Source organism: Canis lupus, chromosome 32, assembly GCF_003254725.2.
Source record: "Canis lupus dingo isolate Sandy chromosome 32, ASM325472v2, whole genome shotgun sequence".
In the NCBI taxonomy this organism is placed as follows: domain Eukaryota; kingdom Metazoa; phylum Chordata; class Mammalia; order Carnivora; family Canidae; genus Canis; species Canis lupus.
The window spans coordinates 28247414-28271554 of record NC_064274.1 but is presented as its reverse complement, the minus strand read 5'-3'; the positions used below and the strand labels follow the sequence as shown (position 1 = coordinate 28271554).

The window sequence follows — 24141 nt, the reverse complement described above, 5'->3', positions numbered from 1 at the left end:
TTTCTGAGTTTCAGTGTGAAGGGAGAGTACCCAACAATGTGGCCATTCATGAATTGAGACTGCTCTGCACTGAGGTTCTTTGTGACTCGGTGTTAAATAGGAAAGTCTAACAAATAACATGGAGTTTTAAAGGACTTGATTTCTGCAGACAGTAAGGTATGGAAAGAGCAATGGTTTATAACGTTTATCAAGGACCGCCCGTTGGATTTGATGGTCAAGTGCTGTGTCCTCAGAAGGTTGCTTCCTTCCTTAATTCTTTGATGAGAAACAGCCTTAAGATTTTGTAAGTATAGAGTAGATGGCAGTGGGGGAGGGGGACGGGAAGGCGGTGTCGGACTTGGGAGTCAGGAAAGGCACTGGTTTAGATAGTTTTTTATTTCACAATACAGTACGATGATGAGGTTTAATTTTAAAGGCAGCCTTGCGGATCATCATTGCCCTCGATGAGTCAAAGAAAAAAAAAAAAGCCATCTCAGGCAGATAATTCATTTGAAGTCGTGAATTTACCGTATCTTGTTACCAAGGATTTTCATCTGATTCCTTTCTCCTTTTAGTTATTCGACCTTATGTGATAAGGAGAAAAAGGAGATAAAAGGTGAATTCCAACATTGGAAAGAGCGCTGGACTACTGGCCTGGTCTGTGGTCCCAGCTTTGCCATTTAGTAGCTGAGGGCTCCTGAGAAAAAATATTTCTTTAAACCGTAGCCCACTTAACAAGGGTGTAATAGTGTGCACTTCACTGGGCTGTTTTGAGGAGTAAAGATAATGAATTTGAAGATGCGGTGAAACCACTATCATGTTACTTAGTGTACCTAATACTTCTGTACCTTGAAGTATTTTTTTAGTTAGGGAAATAAGGTTGTCTAAATTTAAGAGCATTTACAGATAATTTCAGTTACACCATCCCTAATTTATTTATTAACTATTTGCCAAATCGGTATGTGCATGTGTGCTTTGTAGAGACCTGTGCTGCTCATGGAGAAGATAAAAAGTAAGGGTTCCGTGCTTACCTTCCAATTGCTCATGGCCTGGTCGCGCTTGTTAGTGCCATTTGCCGGGTACGGAGTATATCAGACCACAGTGAGTGGTATAAGGCGTGTTTTATCATAAATTAGAGGAGAGATTAGTTTATTTTGGGTGTTTGGGGAGGTTTATGGAGAAATGTGCTTAAATTTGTGAGGCAGAGAGGCAATGAATGATTAAGGGTTGAGGATAAGAATTAATACTATTTTTTTACTCCAGGGACAATGAAAAAATCTTACCTACTCTGGAGAATTAAAAAAAAAAAGATTTTTATTTATTTATTTGAGAGAGAGCTCTAGAGAACATGCAGGAGAAGTTTGGGAGGAGGGGCAGAGGGAAAGAATCTTCAAGCAGACTCCTGATGAGCATAGAGCCTGCTGCAGGGCTGGATCTCAAGACCCATAAGATCATGACCTATGCAGAATCCAAGAGCTGAATGCTTAATTGACCAGAGCCACCCAGGTGCCCCTACTCTGGAGAATTTTTATTGAGGAGTGGAGATACGTTTGAATGGGTAGTGTGGGACTAGATTGAGCAGTTGTTAATGTTTGGCTGCTGAATTAAGACTTAATTCCATGGGAGATTTTTATTTTTTATTTTTATTTTTTAAAAGATTTTTATTTATTTATTCATGAGAGAGACAGAGAGATGCTGAGACATAGGCAGAAGGAGAACATCCCTGCGGGGAGCCCGATGTGGCACTTCATCCCAGGACCCCGGGATCATGACCTGAGCTGAAGGCATAAGCTCAACCACTGAGCCACCCAGGTGTCCCTCCATGGGAGATTTTTGAAGAGACTAGAATTTTTAATTTTATGGGCCTTCTAAGTCTTTTTTTCCCCAATAGAGAACATTCATCGTATTTCTTTTTCACATACTTAAGTCAGCTGATAGACAGTGGTGTAAAGAACCCATACACCTTTAAATTTTCCATCACATGACAAAATTGGATTTCCATGAAGACTGGTCTACTGAGAACATTAGATCTTGCTAGAGCCCAGATGTGGAAATCCTGGAGAAAAGACAGGGTTATAGTGAGGTTTAAATGAATTAGTAGATTTGAAGCATGCATAAGCACTATTTAAGTTATTTTTGGTATTCACCTAGTGTGAGAGTGCAAGGTTAGGCTAAAGTGGTAGTGGGAATAGTGGAATAGGTACATTAAAAACATTCAAAGAAGAGTAAGAAGTAGCTGACTAAAATTAGGGGATAAAAGAGGGAGGCGGGTTAAAAGTTGATTCTGAGGTTTTAACCTGGGAAATGGAGAGAAAGGTGGGGACATGCTGAGAAATGCAGAAAAGTACGTTGGGGACTGGGGAAATGGTGATAATAGTTAAACACTGAAGGAGTTTACTGTGTGCCAGGTACAGGTTGAAATGTTTTACCTAAATTAACTTGGTTTTTGTGATATTTCTGAAGTAGATGTTATGAGAGATAGTCATTTAATGCTGCCTGTGCTCAGATCTGGGATCCACTATTTACTAACCATGTAACCTTTGGCTAGTCATTTAATTTCTCTGTGCTTGTTTGTTCCTATGTAAAATGGAAGTGCTAGTCTTACTGGGGTATTGGGAAGATTTAAAGAAGCTAACATATGAAAAATACGTAGAACAGTGTCTGGCATATGGTAAGTATTGTGTGTGGTATTTATTTATTTATTTACTTATTATTTATTTTTACAGTTAATCTCTTTATTCCAATTAGTATTTCCCCATTATAGATGAAGAAACCGAGGCATAGAGAGGTCATAGATTTTGTTAGTGATGGATCCAGTTTTAAGCATGCTGTGTGTGAGGGGCAGCCTTAGTAGATATGCTATCCAGTAGAAATATAATGTGAGCCACATATATAGTTTAAAATTTTCTAGAGGGCCCATTAAAGTAAAAAGAAACAGGTTGAAATAAATTTTAATAATTATTTTATTTACCCCAATATATCTAAAACAGACTTCAATAAAAATGTAACTGCAATGCTACCATAATCAATATAAAATTACTAAGATATTTTACTTGTGTATTTTACATATATACCTCTCAGTTCAGACTAGCCTCTTTTCAAATACTTGTTAGGGGCCTGTGGACAACACAATGATAGGGATTGATTTAGGTTAAAGTTGGAAATAAAGATTTGATGGTTAAATCTGAGTTAGAGAATATAGAGAAAAATGAGAGTAAGTTCTAAGCTTTGAGTAGTATCTCCTGTGAGGGAGCAGGTAAAAGAAATGTATTCATGAGAGATAGGCAAAGACATGGGAAAATGTAATGTCATAGCATTGGGGAATGTTATTTAGTATTACAGGAAGATGTCTCCATACATCTACAAGAATGGTAAAGAGAAATCAGGAGTAAGCTTGCTCCATTAATTAGCTTCCTTCTTAGCTCAGTCTGACAAAGCATTGGATGTAATGAATAGCATTCTCCATCTGATAGAATCTTTCTCCAATGGGATCAGCTTTTATCTGCTCTTGGGAGTGTGTGAGCTGGGCTGAGGGAAATGTGGGTCTTTCAGTTCAGGCTCAGGTGTTATTCACCAGTTTGGTAGAATCATGTTGGGTTGAATTCCTTGCTTAGACTTGCCTTACAGTAGAACTGGAGCCTACTGCCCACAGAGTGATCTGACATTGAGAAGCATATACAGTTTCACTCTGGTTTGCCATTCCAGTCCCCTCTCTCCCACCACTCCCCAAATTTGCATCTCTAGCCCCATCTTTCTTTCTGTACCTTCCACCCTCATGGTTTTGCATAAGCCTTCTGCCTGGGGTGCCTGTTAACCTTTCTCACTTGCTAAAATCTTCAGAGCTGTGGGCTGCTTTACCATATGGTATGGCCTTTCTGTGTGCACATGCTCTTGTACATTGCTGAGTTGTTTGTGCACCCCTGTATTGTGTTGCATGCTGCTATTATGTATTATGTAGTGATATTTCATTACAGATGCTTTGTGTCTACACTGAGCTCATATAACAATAGGGATAAGGAGTATGGTACAGAGTAAGCTTGGATGCTTCAGATATTAAAAGCCTTAGATAACATTAATAGCACAGCTTAAGTTACCGAATAAGCTCCATATGTGGTAGCATTCAAATTACAGTTTTGAAGGCGTCTGGGTTGTGCAGTTGGTTAAGCATCTGCCTTTAGCTCAGGTCATGATCTCAGGGTTCTGGGATTGAGTCCTGCATCGGCTCCCTGCTCAGGGGGGAGCCTGCTTCTCCCTCTTGCCTGGTGCTCCCTCTGCTGTGCTCTCTCTGTCAAATAAATAAAATCTTAAAAATAAAAAAATTACAGTTTTGTCCCTTATCATCTGTGTGATCTTGGGCACATTACCTAACACCTCTGTGCCTCATTCCTAAGAGGTAATAATGTGGACAATAAAATATAATGGAGATAATAGTACATACCTCCTAGAGTCATAGTAAGGTTTAAATAAGTCAATTTTTTTGAAGCACTATGGTGGTGCCTGGCATATGAACACTCTTTAAGGTGGTGTTCTTATTATTTATTAATAAAATATTTAACACCTAACTTTGTACAACCCTTTGTTCTATGTGCTGGGGGATGCAGTGGTAAAAATAGTCCTACCTACTCTCATGGATATTGTGTTCTGTCTGGGAAAGAGAACTAAAAGGCAAACACATGAATAAGATAATTTTCCCTTTACCAGTTCTACCTTTCTGAGCAATATGTCCCTAGATGCCTTTCATAGAAGGCCAGTAGCTCATTCTAGGTTTTGGGGAAGATTGAAGTTGGACAAAAGAGAAGCTTGCAGAGAGCTGATGAAAAGTTGAGGAAGTGGCCAGTATATTCATTCTTCAGAGTATTGGCCTGACTGTGGTCAGGGTCAGGTATTGATCTTCCTACCCTGGAAGCCAGGGAGATGCTGCTGGAAAAATTGCCTAAAGAAGAGGGAAAGTTGGACCTCTGCTAAGAATGTACTCTTAATGTTGATTAACAACAATAACGAGAAGAATGATAGCAAGGTCTGGATATCTGTTGTCTAATCTGATAGTTAATAGCCACCTGTCGCAGCTTGAATTTAGTTAACATTAAGTAAAATAAAAAATTCTTTTCCTTAGTTGCACTAGCCACATTTCCCATGCTAACACTGCCATATGTAGCTAGTGCCAATGTAGTGGACAGTGCAGTATAGAACATTTTCATGGTCTCAGAAAGTTGTATTGGACAGGACAGGTCTAGATAGTAACTTTGGGATGACTGCCAACATTTTTTACTCTATGCATATTTATGTATTCATTTTTACTTTCTTTCAGGGCAAGGAAATTTCAAGAGATAATAGCTGTTTAGAATCATCGTTCTGGGCAGTTTTGCATCCCTGGCTTCTGGCAGGATACCAGCAGTGTTAGCCTTCCCTTCTCATAGTTGTGTCTCTAAATGTGAATTATTAAATAAGCTTTGCTTTGCTCTGTTACATTGAATTTCAAAGGGCTAGTTCTCTACTCCAGTGGTTCGCAACCAAATAGAATTTTGCCACTCCTAGGGGGGCGTTTGGCAGTGTCTGGAGACAGTTTTGATTGCATAACTGAAATGAAAAATTAGTAGTTTAAAGTAAAATCCAGTTGATAGTAACATTTTCTCATCCATCAGTTTGGAAGTTACCATCTTTTGCTTTGAGACAGATCAATTACTAATAGTATACTGATGACAAAACTGAAACTCCAACCTTGAATTATTATTATTATTATTTTTAAAGATTTTATTTATTTATTCATAGAGACACACACACACACAAAGAGGCAGAGACACAGGCAGAGGGAGAAGCAGACTCCATGCAGGGAGCTCGATGCAGGACTTGATCCCAGGTCTCCAGGATCATGCCCTGGGCTGCAGGCGGCGCTAAACCGCTGCGCCACCAGGGCTGCCCCCCTGAATTATTTTGAAAGCAAGTTCCTAAATAATTTAAGTGAAGATAATAACTTTTCGTTTTTTGGTATTTGCCTAAGTGGTAATTATTTCTGTGAAATACCGTTTTTTAAGGATATCATTTTTTAAGGATATAGTTCTTTACCAAATGAGTTTTAACTGAATAAAAATAGTGGGAATATTAGACATTATCCAAAAATCTAATTTCTAATTTTAGATGAACGTACGCATTCTGTCTCTTCTCTCTTTCTTCGATGCTTGCATCCTTGTGTCATTCTCTCTCATACATTTAAGTGCACACAGTTCATTGTTTCTTAGTGTATTCATAGAGTTGTACAACCATCACCCATATTTAATTCTAGAACATTTTCATTGCCCCAAAAAGAAATCCCATGCCCATGAGCAGTCATTCTCTTTCCTACCCCTTCCTCCTCTGAGGCTCCTTACAACCAATAATCTACTTTCTGTCTCTGGATTTCCCTATTCCAACTTTTCTGTAAATGAAATCATATATAACATATGCATCTAGCTTCTTTAGCCTAGCATAATGTTTTCTTTTTTAAAAAAAAAATTATGAGAGAGCACATGTGAGAGTGTGGGAGAGAGCGTGCATGAGTAGGGGAGGGGCAGAGGGAGAAGGAGACTCCTTGCTGAGCAGGGACCCAGATGTGGGACTCCATCCCAGTCTCCCAGTACTACAGGATCATGGCCTGAGCCAAAGGCAGATGCTTAACTGACTGAGCCACCCAGGCACCCCTAGCATAATGTTTTCAAGGTTCCTCCATGTTGTAGCATGTTATCAGACTTCATTCCTTTAGATAGTTGGATAATAGTCCATTTTATGGATATAGATCACATTGTGTTTATCCATCAGTTGATAGATGTTTGAGTTGTTTCTGTTCTTTGGCTGTTATGCGTAGTGTTGCTGTGAACATTTGTGTACATGCTTTTGTGTATACTCTCGTATGATTTTAGTAGTTAATTTCAACTTCTGCGGTAGATACTAGTCTTTGCCCAGCTTCTGAACTCCTTCATATGTGTAGGGAGTGCCCCACTGTCACCCTGGTGGGAGGTGCAGGGTCTGACATGGTGTAATGATTTCTTTATCTGTTTATAGTTTGTCTCCTTCTCTGAAATGTTTTTGTTTTATTTTATCCCCAGTATCTCGAAGGGATCAATCATCAAATAGTCTTAGATTCGTTTCTGACTTCTAGGAATCTCTTAGAGCTGGGCTTTCCACCTGGAGGTCATCCAGGGGCCCTTCCATTAAAGGTATGGATATTTTAAAATCTCCATTAAATAATTAAATATTACTTGATCTTTAAAACAGACTCATTGGAAAGCTGTCATGTATACACAGAGCACATGCATGATAGTTGATGGCAATCAAATAAGCCTGCTGGTAACTTAGTTTTGATTCAGGAGGTTGGGATAGAGCCTGAGATTTACTTCCTGTCAAGAAACATCATTCCAGTGTTGCTGTGCAATGTGTTTTGCAGTAGCAGGGTTTTAAGTAGAGCATTTCCAAGTTTTCTCAGCCTCCAGGAATGTATGATCTTCACTTTTGCTGTCTTTGGCTTGTTAGTGTTTAAAAAACTAACTTCAATTATCAGTACCTGAACTAAGTTATCAGTAACCCTGTGAAGTAAAAGGCTTCTTCTCATCGTATGTACTTGACCATCTCTTCAATTTATTCACATGATACCCTACCATCTCTCCATAATATGTCTTGAGACATAAAAGAAACATGCCTCTTATAATTTCAGAGATTCTCCTTGAAAGAAAGACACTATTTAGCAGTCAGTTCATGTGATGGTGTGGGTGATGGATGTTAAGTCCAGAATTACGCTTGATATTTGGTACATGCTCTGTATTCTTACAAATTTCACTTAAAAAGTCAGAGTTGTTCATTAAGTCATAATAAACTCACAAGGCATAGAATTTTTTTCTAAATGACATCATAGAAGAAGTTAATTTGTCCAGTAGGGAAGTAGATAAAATAATGAAACCGCCATGAGGAAATTAAGGTAGGTCAAAAAAGGCACACAGGGCCAGTTGGTGTGTTATGACAGAAGTTGTAGAATGTAGGAAACGTGCACCACAAATATCAAATATCAGAGGCTTCATGTTAGCCTAGTAACAGGACTGATAGTTGGTTAACCCCAAAGGTAGAAAATGAGTAAATTCTCTTGAAATGAATTTTTCCACTTCTGCTGGACTTAAGATTTCTGAATGGCAGTGATCACTTCATTTGCAAGTTATGCAGAGAAAACAAATGACTTTAAAATAAATGCCTTCTATTTAACTTTTACTGAGCACTGACTAGGCACAAGAAAAGAGGTTGGGCACTGAGGAAAATAGAAAGAACTGTGACCCATGGGCTTGATCTGCCCTCCCAAGGAAGTCAAAACACATACACAGACACCTGGAAGTGTAAATACGGTCCCTAAGTAACAAATCTTATAGGCAGCAAATACTACAGGGACTGCCTTGGCGTACATACCAAGCCACATAAATATTTCTTTAAGTCACCCAGGTTTTTTCTTAGGAAAGAAACAGTAAACCCGATTTCTCCTTTCTGTGGAGAGAAGCTAGGGCATTGAGGACTGAGAGTAGGAATGTAGAGTCCGAAGGAAATAACTCACACTTGGCCCTTAGTGAGTCACTAATGACCTTTCTTTTGGGTGGAATTATAGGAAGGATTTTGCTGGCGTGGGTGGAACAGAAAGGAAGGAGAACTGAAAGAAGATTGCCTGTGGAAGTGGCCTTTAGATTCTCAGAAAATGTAGGCATAATCCCACTACATTGCCATTCCAGTACTAAAAAATGCTCTTTGATTTACTCTGAGAACTGGGAGGTGGGGGGATTGTGGCAAATCCTATTTTTTAAGATTGTTTTTTAATATGAAAAATATCGAAAATATGTAAACGATAAGCCTCCTTAGGTTGCCTGCCATATCTGCTGCCAGAATTTTCTTAAGGGTAGGATGCATGGAACCCCCCAGGTAGCATTCTTTTCTAACGATTAAAACAGATGACCTCTGCTTATCTTTTATTTTCTCCAAACCACGTCCTCAGCCGTTGATAGCTTCTCAGATAATTTTGTACATTCTACTCAGTTTAAAAAGAAAATCAGGAGATACTGTACAGGGCCAGAATAAATTAAAATTCATTAGATACATGTTTCTTCTTGCCCCAAAGCGAAATAACTTAGAATAAATCCCAAAGCAAAATGACCTGAGCCAAACAGGTTCTGCAAGTGTAGGCAGCCAACTTTCATAGCAGTCTCTTCCAAACCACTCCCTCAACCCTCCTTCTTTCAGACTCTGCTCCCTTCTCCCCTCCCCAGCAGCTGGGAGTTGAGTTGACATTAGTGACCTCTGGGAAGAGGTGTCCCTGATTCCCAAGAGATGAGGATATCTGTGTGTGGAACTTTGTTTTTGTTGAAGATCTCAGAAATGTAGAGCTGTAAAGTAATGTTTGCTTCATTATTAGTTCATTGAAAAGAAATAGGTCGGGAGACCCATATTATAATTTTTCGTGTTTATTGAACACGGAGAGCATAATTTCACTGGAAATGCAGTTAATGAGATGATTAGTAGGGGAGGGGTGCAGCTTGTGTGGTGTTGCCTATTAAAAGAATTGTCAGATTGTCCCTTTGCCCCAGAGGATTTTCTGCAGTTAGTGATAGTAGAACTCAGAAGGGCAGAGATACTTTGTCATGTACATTAGGAGGATCATGGAGAGGGAGGTGGGAAAAGAGATCTGACACCTCAGGCAGACCCTTTTTTAGAAAGGAATACCATCCAGAAGCTGAAGATCTGGATACAAATACATTCCTTTACAAAGTTCATATTTCTTTTTTTTTTTTTTTTTTCCAAAGTTCATATTTCTAAAACAAAACAAAACCCCAAAACAAAGTTCATGCTTCTATACCTGCAAGGCTCTTTGTTCCCCATTTTGCAGACCACTTGGGCCAGGGGTGCCTGGCTGGCTCAGCGGTTGAACGTCTGTCTGCCTTTGGCTCAGTTCATGATCCCTGGGTCCTGGGATCCAGTTCCTCATCAAGCTTCCCAGAGGGAGCCTGCTTCTCCCTCTACCTATGTCTCTGTCTCACATAAGTAAATAAAATCTTAAAAAAAAAAAAAAAAAAAAAAAAAAGACCTCTGGGCCAAATCACAGCCCTGGTTGGATCCATCCCAGTTGTTTCATGCTCCATTGTGTGTCCCTGATGTGGCTGTAGAAAACATGATCCTGGTGACTAGTTTTGCTTTGGATTTGATTGTTGGTTTCACATGAGTTGGACTGCCCAGCAACTATTCTAGATTTCCGTAGTCACTTTTTCAGTTTTCCTTGTGCTCGCTGTGCTCTGTTTGGAGGTGCTCTCCCCAGAACTCATCACAGTGTCCCCTTTTTGGTGAAGCCTTGCCTGGCCACCCTGTCTGAACATCACTTCTCTGATATTTCTTCACAATTTTGCTTTATTTACTTTTTTCTTTTTGATACTTATTCCTGCCTAAATTATATAATTATTTATTCTCCCCCATCTCTACCATAAGCCCATGCTTTCAATCTCCAGCTTGCATCATTATCAGTTGGAGGGATTTAAAATACAGATTGTGGGGCCCTGCCCCAGAATTTCCCATTCAGTTGGCCTGGAGGCAGGACCTGATCATTTGCATTTCTAGCAGTTCCCAGGAGATGCCGAAGTTGCTTCCTCAGGGGCCACCCCTTGAGAGCCATGGCTCTAGGAGTGTGGACTAGAGTAGTCCCATGAGGACAGTGATTTTTGTTGGTACTGTTCACTCTTGTTTCATTAGCACCTAGAAGAATGTCAAGCGTGTAGTATGCCTTCAGTAAATAGTTTTGAATGAATGTTGAATAAAATTGTCTTGAAAAGAGCTGTAAGCGGTATCAAATACAAACGCCTTATCAAAAAAAATGCTGTCACATACCTATTTTATAAAGACATGCTGTTAAAACTTAAATTAGAGGCACCTGGTTGGCTCAGTTGGCTAGGGGTCTGACTCTTGATTTCAGCTCAGGTCTTGATCTCAGGATTGTGGAATTGAGCCCCATGTGGGACTCAGCACTCAGTGCAGTCTGCTTGAGATTCTCTCTTCCTCTGCCCCTACCCACCCCCCCATAAATTAAAAAAAAAAAAAAAAAAAAAAGGACCTAAATTATGTTTTGTTTCCTAGGAAGAGAAAATAGAGACTCTGTAATTCATTTTTTTGTTTTGTATAAAATAGCTTTTTTGAGATAAAATTTGCATACCATTCAAGTTATCTGCTTAAAGCATATGGTTAAAAGGTTTTTAGTATATTTACAGAGTTGTACAGCTGTCGTCACAATTTTAGAGCATTTTTATCGTCCCCAAAAAGATTCCTCTACCCATTAGCGGCTACTCCCCATTCCCCCAACCTCCCAGCCTCAGGCAAACACTAATCTGATTTCTGTCTCTGTAGATTTTCCTGTTTTGGACTGTTCAAATAAATGGAATTAACACTGTATATGGTCTCTATGACTGGCTTCCTTCACTTAATGTTTTTGAGGTTCATCTAAGTTTTAACATGTTTGAGTACTTCATTCCTTTTTATTACCAGATTTGGATAGATTTATAAATTTTAAAATATTTTATCTAATTATCAATTGATGGACAATTGAGTTATTTCTACGTTTTGGACTTTAATGCTGCTGTGAACTTGGTTATTATGTTTTGCATGGACATGTTTTCATGTCTTGAGTATATATCTAGGACTTTTAATTATTTGATCATATGATGACTGTATATTTAATATTTTGCAGAAGTGCTGTTTTCCAAAGTGGCTGTATTATTATTTTACATTTTCACCAGCCAATGTGAGGATTCTAAATTCTCAGTATTCTCACTAGCACTTGTCACTTTTTGATTATAGCCATCCGAATGGGTTGTAGAGATAACCTCCTTGTGGTTTTGATTTGATATGCCTTTTTCTGATGGCTAATGATACTGAATTTTTTTTTTTTTTTTTGAGAGGGAGAGAGAGGGACAGGGGTGCAGAGGGAGTGGGGGAGAGCATCCCAGGCAGACCCCACACCCAGTGTGGAGCCCAACGTGCGGCTCCAGTCTCATACCCTGAGATCCTGACCTGAGCTGAAATCGAAAGTCAGATGCTCAACTGACTGAGCCACCCAGGCATCCCTGGACATCTTTTAATCTGCTTATTTTGTCATTTGTAGTTTTCCTTTGGAGAAATGTCCATTCAGATTCTTTGAGACCTGTGTAAATTTATGCTATTTTTGTTTAAGAAGAGAATTTGGAAGAAAAATTGCATTCCACTTTTTTTGTGTGTGTGTGTGTGGAATAACCATGAATAAGCAATGCAGTCCACTTTTTTCCATCATGTATTTTATGATGCCTACAGATATTCCTTCCACACTTCATTCAGGAGTCTGCCCAGATGCCACCTTCTCAGAGGTTTTTCTTGATTGTCCTAAAGAGGCAGTTATCCTTGATCCCTTTTCTCAGTCTTACCCTGTATGTTTTCAAGAATGCACTTGTCACTCTCTGATATTACAGTTGAGTTTTATTTCTTTGTCTCCGTCAGTGGAATATAAGTTCAGTGAGGGTAGGGGATCCTGTTTAGTTCACTTGGTATACTAGTAGGGCCTCAGTAAATACTGGTTGAGTGAATGATTGAATGCAGGACTGGGCTGTGGAGTCCATCACTCCCTTGTTATGGGAACTTGGGCAAGTTGTTTAACTTTTCTCAGGTTTAACATCTTCATTTGTAAAACCATGGTAGTAAGAGTCCTTGTGTTCATGAGTGGCTCTAAGGGTTAAATTAATTGGCATATGTAAAATACCAGAGGTCATGATAGGTACTATAAAGGAAAGAAAGCTATTAGTTTTAATCTTTTTGTTTGCTTTTGGCATGTTATATAGAATAGTTGACAGTAAGGAATATGTATTTACTTTTTAAAGACTCAGGTGAATCCGAATTTTTGTTTCTCTTTTCCAGGGGATGCAGAGAGCAACTAATGTCACCTATCAAGCTCATCATGTCAGCAGGAACAAGAGAGGTCAGGTCGTTGGAACCAGAGGTGGTTTTCGTGGTTGTACAGTTTGGCTAACAGGTAAGGTCAAGGAGATAAACCAGTTAATTTCAAAAGCCGTGTTTATACACAGCCTTGAACCAGGATGAAGCATATTTATTTAAATTTTGAGCTGTTCTTGTATCTGAAACATCACTATATGTAACTAACAACATTGCTTAATTATATTTCCTTTTTTGTAATTCCTTTTAGTCTTTACAGAATTGCTGTTGAAATAAAGGAGAAAACCAGAATGCATCTTAAAACTACTTTCTAGGGGCACCTGGGTGGTTCAGTCGGTTAAGTGTCCAACTCTTGGTCTCGGCGCAGGTCCTGATCAGTGTTGTGAGATTGAGCCCTGCATAGAGCTCCCTGCTCAGCATGGAGTCCGCTGGAGATTCTCTCCCTCTTCCTTCCCCTCTGCTCCTCCCCTCATTCATGTGTGTGTGCTTTCTCTCTAAAATGAATACATAAAACCTTTTAAAAAACACACACAAAGTTACTTTTACATGCAAACAAGACCTGGATTCTTCTTCAAGAAGCTAATAATGTAAACCATATGAAGAGAAAAAATGAGTGATAAAGAATTTCACATCCATTTCTTTTGCTTTGGCCTCTGATTGGTTCTTGCATTGGTTTTCCCAGAGTCTCCTTTTGGGCTCAGTCATAGTAGGCTGGAGAGAGGGTCAGTTAATCCAGACTTTGGAAGTGGTTTTAAGAATGATGGATTCTTTTACTTCTATGATTCATATTTAAAATTTTGATGTAGGGGATCCCTGGGTGGCTCAGCGGTTAAGTGCCTGCCTTCAGCCCAGAGCATGATCCTGGAGTCCCGGATCTGGACTCCCTGCTTGGAACCTGCTTCTCCCTCTGCCTGTGTCTCTGCCTCTCTCTCTCTCTCTGTGTCTCTCATGAATAAATAAAGTTTAAAAAATAAAATAAAATTTTGATGTATCTTGTCAAATTAACTACCAAAATTTTATACCTATTTACTTTCCTATCAACAGTGTGGGAGAGGTTCCATTTTGTAGTATCCTCATCAACATGGATATTACCAATCCTTAAAATTTTTGCTGATTGGTAAAAAGTGGCATTCTTATTTTTTGTGAGTATTTTTTTTTAAAAGATTTTATTTATTTATAAATATTTTTTAAATTACATGCTCCAATTATAGATAAGTCGTTTGTTTCTATGTGAAGGAAGACGTCATCATCATAGTCTACTCATTCTTGTCTAGATTGTTGTTAAATTGTTAATTTTCCATTGTCCAGGTTCGTAACACATTAAGTTTTCATAATTGCTTGTTTAAGTTCTGTAAGTAAATTGATTCCATATCAATCAACTTACCATCAGTTTTTAAAAAATTTTTTTTAATTTTTAATTTTTAATTTTTTAATTTTTTTATGGCATGTCCACTCATGAGCTCTTAGTCTAGGTTTAGATTTAAGTGTTTATATTTCATTGTTGTTTTTGTAAGATAGTGTTCACTGGATTTTGAATTCCCTGGGTTTTTATGTTTGAGAATGTCTGCCCATTTTTTATAGTGATTTGGTTGGGTAAAATTTATATTTAGTTCATACTTTTTTTTGTCTTGGAATTCTTAAAACATTATTCCATTGTCTTAAAACATTAATTCCACTGTCTTCTGGTATTAAATGATGTGAAGAAATTTGATTTTTTTTTTCTTTTTAGGAGCATTCCTTTTTTTCTTGATCCCTGAAAAATTGTTTCTTTTCCTATATTTTAGAAGTTTTACCTTTCTCATCTAGTCCCTTTATCTACCTGCAGTTGATTTTTGTGTGTATTTGAGGGAGGAATCTATTTTTTTTTTCCATGTGGATAATCCTTTTTCTCAAGAGCATATATTGATGAGGGCATCCTGTTTTTTTTATGCAAAGTCAGCTGTTATATGTCAGTTTTCTACTTATGCGTGGATTTATTTCTGGGCTCTCTGATCTATTCTTCTGTTCTAATACTCTCTTATTACCACATTGTCTTTACTGTTGTGTATTTCTAAGTCTTGAAATACCGTGAAGTAAGTCATCTTATTCTTTCATCAGTAACATCTTGACTTTTTTTTCTTTGGCTCCTCCACATTAAGGTATAAAGTTTATAATTGGTTTAACCAGTTCCTCCAAAACCTAGTAGGGATTTAGTTTGGGATTACATTTTATGAAAAGGTCAATTTTGGGGGAAATTGATGTTTAGCATATTGAGTAATCCTTTTCTTAAACATAGTATATTCCATTGATCTTACCACTAGTGATGCTTATAAATATTTTGGTGATTGCTTTATGATATAGTATATATTCAGTCTTTATAAATATATATATATATATATTCTTTTAAAAATATTTTTATTTATTTATGAGTGACACACACACATAAAGAGAGGCAGAGGCACAGGCAGAGGGAGAAGCAGGCTCCGTGCAGGGAGCCTGACATGGGACTTGATCCCAGAACTCCAGGATCATGCCCTGGGCCAAAGGTGGCGCTAAACCGCTGAGCCACCCGGGCTGCCCTATAAATATATATTTGAAAAGAATATCTATTCCCTTAGTGTGCAATGTTCCATATATGTTCATTAGATCAAGCTTGTTAATTATGTTTTTCAGTCTTCTATAGCCTATGTTGATTTTTTTTTTTTGACAAAAAAAAAAATCATTTCATTGTTGGAAATGAACGTAAAGATTTTTTTTCTTGCAATTCAGTGGCTTAACCAGGATCCATCAAGCTATTGAGTGGTTTGCCATTTCTCTGGAGTGTAGTTTGCTTTTTCTCAGATTTTATTTCAGATAAACTTTGTTTTATATATATATTTTTTCTTTGTTTGTTTGTTTTGTATTTTTATATTGGTTGGTATACTAGTTTCCCAAGGCCGTTGAAATAGATTATTTCAAGCAACAGGGTGGCTAAACAGTAGGAATTAATTCTCTTACAGTTCTGGAGGCTGGGAGTCTGAAATGAAGGTTCTGGGGTTAGTTCCTTCTGGGAGAATCTGCCCTGGCCTCTCTCGTAGCTTTTGGAGGTTGTTGGCAATCTTTGGTGCTCCTTGGTTTGCAGATGTAGAGCTCCAATCCCTGCTTTCATCCTCATGGGCCTGGTACAGTGACACTATTCGCTGGATTTAGTGCCCATGCTAGTACTGTGTGACCTCATTTTAATTAATTACATCCACAAAGACCCTGTTTCCAACTAAAGCCACATTCTGAGCTTCCAGGTGTATATGAATGTGGGGAGGGGGCTAATTATTCTAGTACATTTGGTTTCTTCAGGTATGCTACTTTTCCTTATCAGAGTTTTATATTATCTCTCCAGTAATTAAGTCTTTTCTACCTGCTTTAATTTGTTTGCCTTTTTTGTCTCTGTTCACTGTAATCATCTCAATGAAGCTTCCTATGTCAGTAATTAGGTTTTTAGCAATTTCTCTTCTTACTTTGTTTCAAATTTAATATATACATAAAATCAATATATATACACATGTATGTATAAATAGGTACTCTTTTTTTTCCCTTTTAAAGATTTTATTTATTTACTCATGAGAGACACAGAGAGAGAGAGAGAGAGAGAGAGAAATGGGAGAGGCAGAAACATACCAGAGAGAGAAGCAGGCTCCATGCAGGGAGCCTGATGTGGGACTTGATTCCAGGACTCCAGGATCATGCTGTGGGCCGAAGGGAGGTGCTCAACTGCTGAGCCACCCAGGCATCCGTAAATAGATATTTTTATTATCTGTTTGTCATGTATAAAAAGTCTAAGAGTTCAGGTTTCAGAGTTTTTCTTCCCCTCATACTTAATGCTCAGCTGCTGGTTAAAAACAACAAAAACCAGAAACTTCTGCCTCCATGTTTTTGTTCAGTTATTGTTGCTGTGTAACAAATTACCCAAAACCTAGTGGAATAAAGCAAATTTTTAATCTACTTACCATTTTGTGCTTGAGGAATTCAGGAGGGCTCAGCTGGGTTGTTTTCCCTGATGTCTATAGGCTCACCTGGCTGGTGTCAGTGATCATTAACTCACTTGATGCTACTTGTCAGCTGGGAGCTTAGTTGGCTGAACCACCTGCTCTTGATTCTGCTAGCATGGTAGCCTCAGGATATTTAAGAGCAGGCTTCTCTCAAATGGAGGGTCCAAGAGAAACTGCATAATAGCTTTTCCTGATCCTGCCTTGGAAGTCACACATTGTTATTTTCACTACATCCTTTTGGCAGTAGGTGAATCCTAAGTACAGCCCAGATTGGGTAGGGAGTTAGACTCTACCTCTTGATGTGACAATGGCGATGTCACATTTTCAGAGATTGCAGATGGGAAAATCTGTTGCAGCCGTCTTTGGAAAATACCATCTGTTATTAATGCACGTTTTTTGTTTTGTTTTGTTTTGTTTTTAGATTTATTTATTTGAGAGAGAGAGCACGAAAGGGAGGGGCAGAGGGAGAGAGAATCTCAAGCAGACTCCACACTGGGTGCAGAGCCCAATAGAGCTCGATCTCCCAACCATGAGATCAAGATCTGAGCTGACACCAAGAGTCTCTCACTTAACCTACTGTGCCTTCCAGGCTCCCCAAATACAAGTTTTTAATATATAAAGCAACTAATACTATTGATCCTCCTAACAACATTTTTTTTTTAAGTTAGCCTTCTATGCTATCATGACTTCTTTCAAGGGAATCTACATGAGACCTCACTTTTTATCTCTTACCTGATCACTGTCTTAGCTGTGAATTCTGTACTTATATACTCATCAAGGTTGCAAGTATTAGTGCATAAATGTATGCTTTCCTTTCCCTTCTTGTTGTTTAGGAAGTAAACATCATTGGTAGAGGAAGGTGAGTTGAAATGAGGATATTCTTTCAAAGTTAATTATATTATAAATTGCACATCCAGATACTTTTATCATGGTAGTCTATGGGATGTGTTGATCCTGGGATATAGAGATGACTTTATAATATTTAGTTTTACTTTTGTCCTTTTTCTTACCTCACAGAAAATAATTTGGGCACGTCACTCTTTTTACTTCGGCATGTAGCTTTGGAATAGTGGTAACAAGAACAAAGTGAATATATACTCTCTGAAACCGTAATTTCTAGGATACCTTAGGGCATAAACAGGAATTATTAAAAATATAAATGCTTAAGTAGTCAACGCTGTAGTCAGGTCAGAATGGCGAACAGACCTGCTCTCATAGCATCAAGCCGGTGGCTAGAGGGTATTCAGAAGTGGTATCCAGTGCTGCACAGTTCAATAAACTGGAGTTAATGTGAGCTGATGCAGTATATGAGAATGATGATGTGAAGAGGCCATAAAGCTTCCTGAGAACCTTTATAACCACAGGGTGTTTGAACATTCAGAGAGCACTGGATCTGATCAGGAGGAAGCAGATCTTGCCTAAAGAATGGTGGACAAAACATAAGGTGTGTAATTTCTACCTTGAAGCCTATCTGAAAGAAATTACTCAGCAAAGAAGAGAAGGAATGGACAAAGAAGTAATCATAGAGTTGAAATCTATGGTTGCAACTCTCTCCTCAAATATTTTTAAGAGTTTGGGTAAACCTGAAATGTGCAATTGAGGACTATTTGAGCTGCAAATGTATTACTTTAAATAAATGTCTATTGTGATTTAAAAAGACCACAAAACCACAAATGCTTATTTTATTTGAACTACAGATGTTTTTCTAGCTAAGATGTAAATCTTATAGAGAAATGTGGTGTAAGTATTATTGAGAAATTGCTATGAATAATGAATGTCATTACAGCTGTGATTTAAATTCTTTATTACTAAGTAGTTATCCATTTAACGTTGCATCTGAAATGTGCTTGGACTGTTGAATTTTAGGCTTATCTGGAGCAGGAAAGACCACAGTGAGCATGGCTTTAGAGGAGTACTTGGTTTGTCATGGTATCCCATGCTACACTTTGGATGGTGACAACATTCGTCAAGGTCTCAATAAAAATCTTGGCTTTAGTCCTGAAGACAGAGAAGAGAATGTTCGACGTATTGCAGAAGTTGCTAAGCTGTTTGCAGATGCCGGCTTAGTATGCATCACAAGTTTTATATCACCTTATACTCAGGTATGTGGCTTTGGTACTATTGCTGTTCTCATATCATTGACTGAGAATATGCTGTCAGGCAGAACAGTTTAAACACTGACATGTGCATTTGAAACTAAATTCTTCCTTTTTTTTTTTTTTTTTTAAGATTTTGTTTATTCATTTGACAGGGAGAGAGAGAGCATAAGCAGGGGGAGCAGAAGGAGAGGGAGAAGCAGGTTCCCAGTAGAGCAGGAAGCCCGATGCTGGACTCAATCCCAGGACCTTAGGATCATGACCTGAGCCTTTAGGATCATGACCTGATCCAGAGGCAGACACTTAACTGACTGAGCCACCCAGGTTCCCCGAAGCTAAATTCAAATTGAAATAATTAGCTTACAACATTTCTGTGCTGTGACTTTCTAAGTAAATTCAGTTTTGATAAAACCTGCTATGACCCCCGCCCCCTCCAGAAGTATAACTGAACTTGTTGACCTCAAGCCAGTGGCCAAATTATTTCAGGCTTGACTATTCAATAGACATACAGTAAACACCCAACATGTGTTAGACACCAGGGAAAGTCTTAAGTTTCTTCACATATGCCTGACCATGGCTTCTTTACTCCCAGGTCTTCAGTCTCCTCTTTCATTACACCCTCCCTCTTATTTTAGTACCATTTCACTTTTTTGTATTTCTCTTTTAAAAAATCATTGTATTTCTCACTGTGAGATTTTTGTCTCTGCCCAGAAGGCACTCTTCTCCTTGTCTGTTGACTTCTATTCATGCTTTGAGATTCATGCTATTCGGTATCTCCTCCTGAGTACCTTCCCTTTGTCCCTTGGTCTTTGTGGGGTATCTGTCTTTGGTGCCCTTATTTTTGTACCTTAATGCATTATTTTATTATGAATACCAGTTCATTGGTTGGTGGTGCTAATAGTAGCAGCAATAATAGTAATAATAAAAATCATAGCAGCTAACATTTATTGAACAGCAACTATGTATATAAATTAACTCACTTAGTTCTCATCACCCAATGAAGAAGGCAGAGGTGGAGCACCTGGGTGACTCAGTCTGTTAAGTGTCTGACTCTTGGTTTCATCTTAGGTCATGGTTTCAAGGTCTTGAGATCAAGCCCCACTTGGGGCTCTGCACTTAGTGTGACGTCTGCTAAAGATTCTTTTCCTCTCCCTCCCCCTCTGCTTCTACTCCCATTCACTCACTATCTCACAAATAAAAAAAGTCTTTAAAAAAGGCAGAGGTTGGGGAGACAGGTATAAATTACTAAGGGTCTTATACTGTACATGGTAGAGCAAAGATATGTACCCAGTGTCACTGGAATCCATGCTCTCACCCATCATGCTTTGTTACCTCTAAACTCCACTGGTTCCTCAAAGGCTGAAACTTTGTCTTGTTTATCTTTGTAACCAAGTCCATCTCCTGGAACACAGTAGATATTTAGTGTTTATTAAATCACAGCATAACTCAGATATGAAAGAACAGGTAAATTAGTAGGTGGTTAAAGTGAGGGGCTTTGGGACCAGAAATAATGGGTTGGAATCTCAACCCTGCCAGTTACTGTTATGACCTTGGCCAGTTGACTTAACCTTCAGAAGCTCAGATAATGCCTACGTCATAAGGTTTCTCTGAGGAAAATCATGCAGTCAGAGCTCTTAGCACAGTGCCTGGTGTGATAAGTATTCAGTGAATATGATAAATAAAAGCATGGTTGTAGTACTGTATATGAATTTGGATTGTTAGACTTTTTTAAAAGCAGCATCAAAGTACGAGCTGTAGGAGTTATAGGTAAGTATCACATGGAGTGTTATTATAAAGATTCACTTAATTGAACCATGGCAGGAGTCCTAAAAGGTCCTGTGAGGCCTACTTTTTATTTTCCTGAAATACTGGGAAGAGTGTCAATATATCAGTTTAAAGTATACTAGATAATGAAGTGTATAAGAGAATAATAGTTGTTTTGAGTTCTTGAATCCTTGGATATGAACAGTTTTCATAGTAATATAGTAATTGATATTCTTGCACTTTTTGGGAATTTGTGTAACTTTGGAAGAGAAGAGAGTAACATGGGATTTGGAGAGCTGTCACCTGGGTCTCTAAAAGTATATGCTGATCTGCTTTTTGGTCCCCTTATTTCCATAGTATCGAGCAAAATTTGTTGATCTCATCTCTAAAAGCACGAAGAATGAGGTTTGGACTATGCTTAGGACATGTCAAAATCTGTGATATTCGCATCAAACCACATAATATGGGATATGTAAAAAAAAAAATATGGGATATGTATATTCTATGTCACCACTGAACTTGGCATCTTGGTTCTAAAAATAAACCCGATAGTTCCTAGCTAGTCTGGTGGGAATAGAGATGTGAACAGTTACAATATGTTGCAGCAGGTGATTAGGTAAATGTATATGAAAGGTGCTGTGGAAGAATCACAGAGGAGATGCTGCTTGAAATGAGTCCTAGAGAATGAATCAGAGCATACCAGTGAGACCAGAGGAAGAAAGCTGTTTCAACAGAGGAAACAGTACAGTGTTTGCAGCAGCATGGAAATGTGAGGGAGTTTGGTCTTTTGGGGAAACTGTTGGTAGTTTGTTACAACTGCCGTGTAGAATGAATTTGAGGGGAGATGAAGTTAGAGTAGTTGGCAGAGGTCTGATGATGAATCTTGGTTGCTCAGAACTTTGCCCCATAGAGGACTTAACAGTTTGAGATTGTATTACGGAATGCTGTCTCTGGGTTTGCATTTTAGTGAGGTTCTCTTTAAAGTCTGGAATAAGAGTGGTCTGGAGATAGGAGACTAGTGAGACTTTTGAATTCAAGCAGCAACAATGGGAATGGAAAAGATGGGGTGTATTTGAGGGCTCTTGAGCCTGTAGCATCAGTAGGATATGGTGGCTGATTGATTGCTGAATTTGGGGTGAACATAAAGGATGGTGCTTTCTGAATAGAAGATGGACTGATTTAGGTAGAAAATACAGGATGGGCAGGGAGGAGATGACTCTTTCATTTTAGGTAGATTAGGTTTGAAATCCTGGTGGCTATCTAAGTGGGTCATTGAACTCAAGAAAGCTGTGTAGAATTGAGATGGATTTCAGAATCATTAACTTAGTTAATTGAATCCTGGTTGAAGTTGAGCTTCATTTAAAAAGAACAGTTGGGGGACGCCTGGGTGGCTCAGCGGTTGAGCACCTCCCTTCAGCCCAGGGCGTGATCCTGGAGACCCGGGATTGAGTCCCACATTGGGCTCCCTGCATGGAGCCTGCTTCTCCCTCTGCCTATGTCTCTGCCTTCCTCTCTGTGTTCCTCATGAATAAATAAATAAAAAGGACAGTCAGAATCCATTAAGGTCACAACTTAATCATTCTGCTACATGCTATGGTTGTAAAGCTAATGAAAAGATATCACTATATCAGAATAAGAACTATGACAAGTATACAGTGGGTTCTCTGAGAAGCCAGAGGAAGGAGGGCCCTCCGTCAGCCTGGGCATGCAGGTTGAGCTTCCTGGAAGACTTCACAGAGTCGTGCTGCTTTAGAGTCGCCTCCCCTGCCCCCCCCTCCCCCCCCGGCCCCCCAGGGGCCCAGCACATTGCTTTAGGCAGAAGAGAGAAGTGGAGGCTTTCTGACGGGGAGGGATGGCTAAGGCATAAGGCCCAAACAGCCTTGTAAACCAGGCAGGTATTAATTATTAATAGAACATCAAGTGCAAGACTGAGAATGGTGTGGCCAGGTATAGAAGGCCTGATGCCTCACACCAAGAAGTTTGGATTTTTTTTTTTTTTTTTCCATTTAAGAAGTTTGGATTTTACCCAGATGGTGGTGGAGAATCTCTGAGATGTTAGTGACGTGGTTGAATTTGCATCCTCTGTCATCAGGGACAGTGTTAGAGTATGACTTTGAGTAGATCAAAGCTAGAAGCCAACAAACTTTTAAAAGGGTATAGCGGGATCCCTGGGTGGCGCAGTGGTTTGGTGCCTGCCTTTGGCCCAGGGCGCAATCCTGGAGACCCAGGATCGAATCCCATGTCGGGCTCCCGGTGCATGGAGCCTGCTTCTCCTTCTGCCTGTGCCTCTGCCTCTCTCTCTCTCTGTGTGTGTGACTATCATAAATAAATAAATAAAATTTAAAAATTAAAAAAAAAAAATGAAAGGGTATAGCAGTTGACCAGAGGAGGAATGAGGTTGAACTAGGGAGTAGGGAAGAAATGCAAACTGGGTTGATATAATATTGAAAGGCAAAATCCAAAGGACTTTGTGACAGTGCCCAGAGAGTGAGGGTGTGGGGCAAAGGGAAGGAACCAGAATAACTCTTGGGATTCTGGGTAAATAGCGTTATCATCCTTGATTTGGGCAGTATGGATGGGATGCTAGCTTGGGGAAAAAGGAATGAACTTAGTTGTGGACATATTAATTTTGAGGTACCTGTGGGATCTCCCAAGTGGGCATATTTTGGAGGAAGTTTGAAACGAGTGTGTAATTTCAGGAAAATGGGCTTGGCTCAGGCTTAAGCGTTGGTGTATATATTATAGTTGACATTGTGAAGGCTGCCAAGAAAAGTGCTCAAGGACTTAATGTGGGACTTCTTCAGTGGACTCCTAAAGAAGTGTGGGTGACACCAGTGTTGAAGGGATGTGAAAGTAGTAAGAGCCCAGGGGAGCCTGCGTTAGGAATGACCAAGGAGTAGCATCATCGGGATACGTTGGGTTCATAGTATGAGATGCAGTAGAAAGTCCTGTGATTTGAAGGCTGAAGAGTACCCACAATTAAGGGATTTTGGGTGATTTGTTAATTCACTTGTTTTTTTGTGGATGAGTGACTTGTAGTTTGTTGCAGGGGATAAAGCAGGTAGAGAGAGAGGGCAGAAGCTGAAGATTTCAGATGGAGTAGGGCTAATGGATTGAACAAGGCCGATCCATTAGAGAGAAGGGACTCTGGAATTGGAAGGGAGAAGTGGCAGGAGTGAGAGAGACAAAGGTTATTGGGCATATAGATACATTTATGTGGCAGAGAGGAGGTGGAGAGCATTCGTGCCTGGAGATTTTCTTTTTGAAATAGGAAAGATGAGAGTAGTGACAGTGGAAGTAGGCATGGTTTGTCAGAGGGGCCAAAAGGAATGTGAATGCTA

The 24141-nt window shown here is 39.1% G+C and overlaps 1 protein-coding gene and 1 pseudogene across 5 annotated transcripts in view; both read left to right on the top strand.

Annotated features, from left to right (window-relative positions):
* Positions 1-24141, top strand: part of PAPSS1 (3'-phosphoadenosine 5'-phosphosulfate synthase 1) — a 98830-nt gene that overhangs the window by 620 nt on the left and 74069 nt on the right. Inside the window, exons 1-4 of one of the 5 annotated variants that reach the window (XM_049105023.1) lie at positions 2633-2650; positions 7059-7169; positions 12901-13015; positions 18807-19042. In XM_049105023.1, coding sequence (XP_048960980.1) covers positions 2648-2650; positions 7059-7169; positions 12901-13015; positions 18807-19042 — 465 coding nt within the window. In that variant the 5' untranslated portion in view covers positions 2633-2647. Of the gene's footprint in view, positions 1-137; positions 157-2632; positions 2651-7058; positions 7170-12900; positions 13016-18806; positions 19043-24141 lie in introns of those variants that run through there. The other 4 variants (XM_049105024.1, XM_025465830.3, XM_049105025.1 and 1 more) reach the window with 4 other exon arrangements.
* On the top strand, positions 17653-18460 carry LOC112671617 (cytochrome b-c1 complex subunit 7-like; annotated as a pseudogene).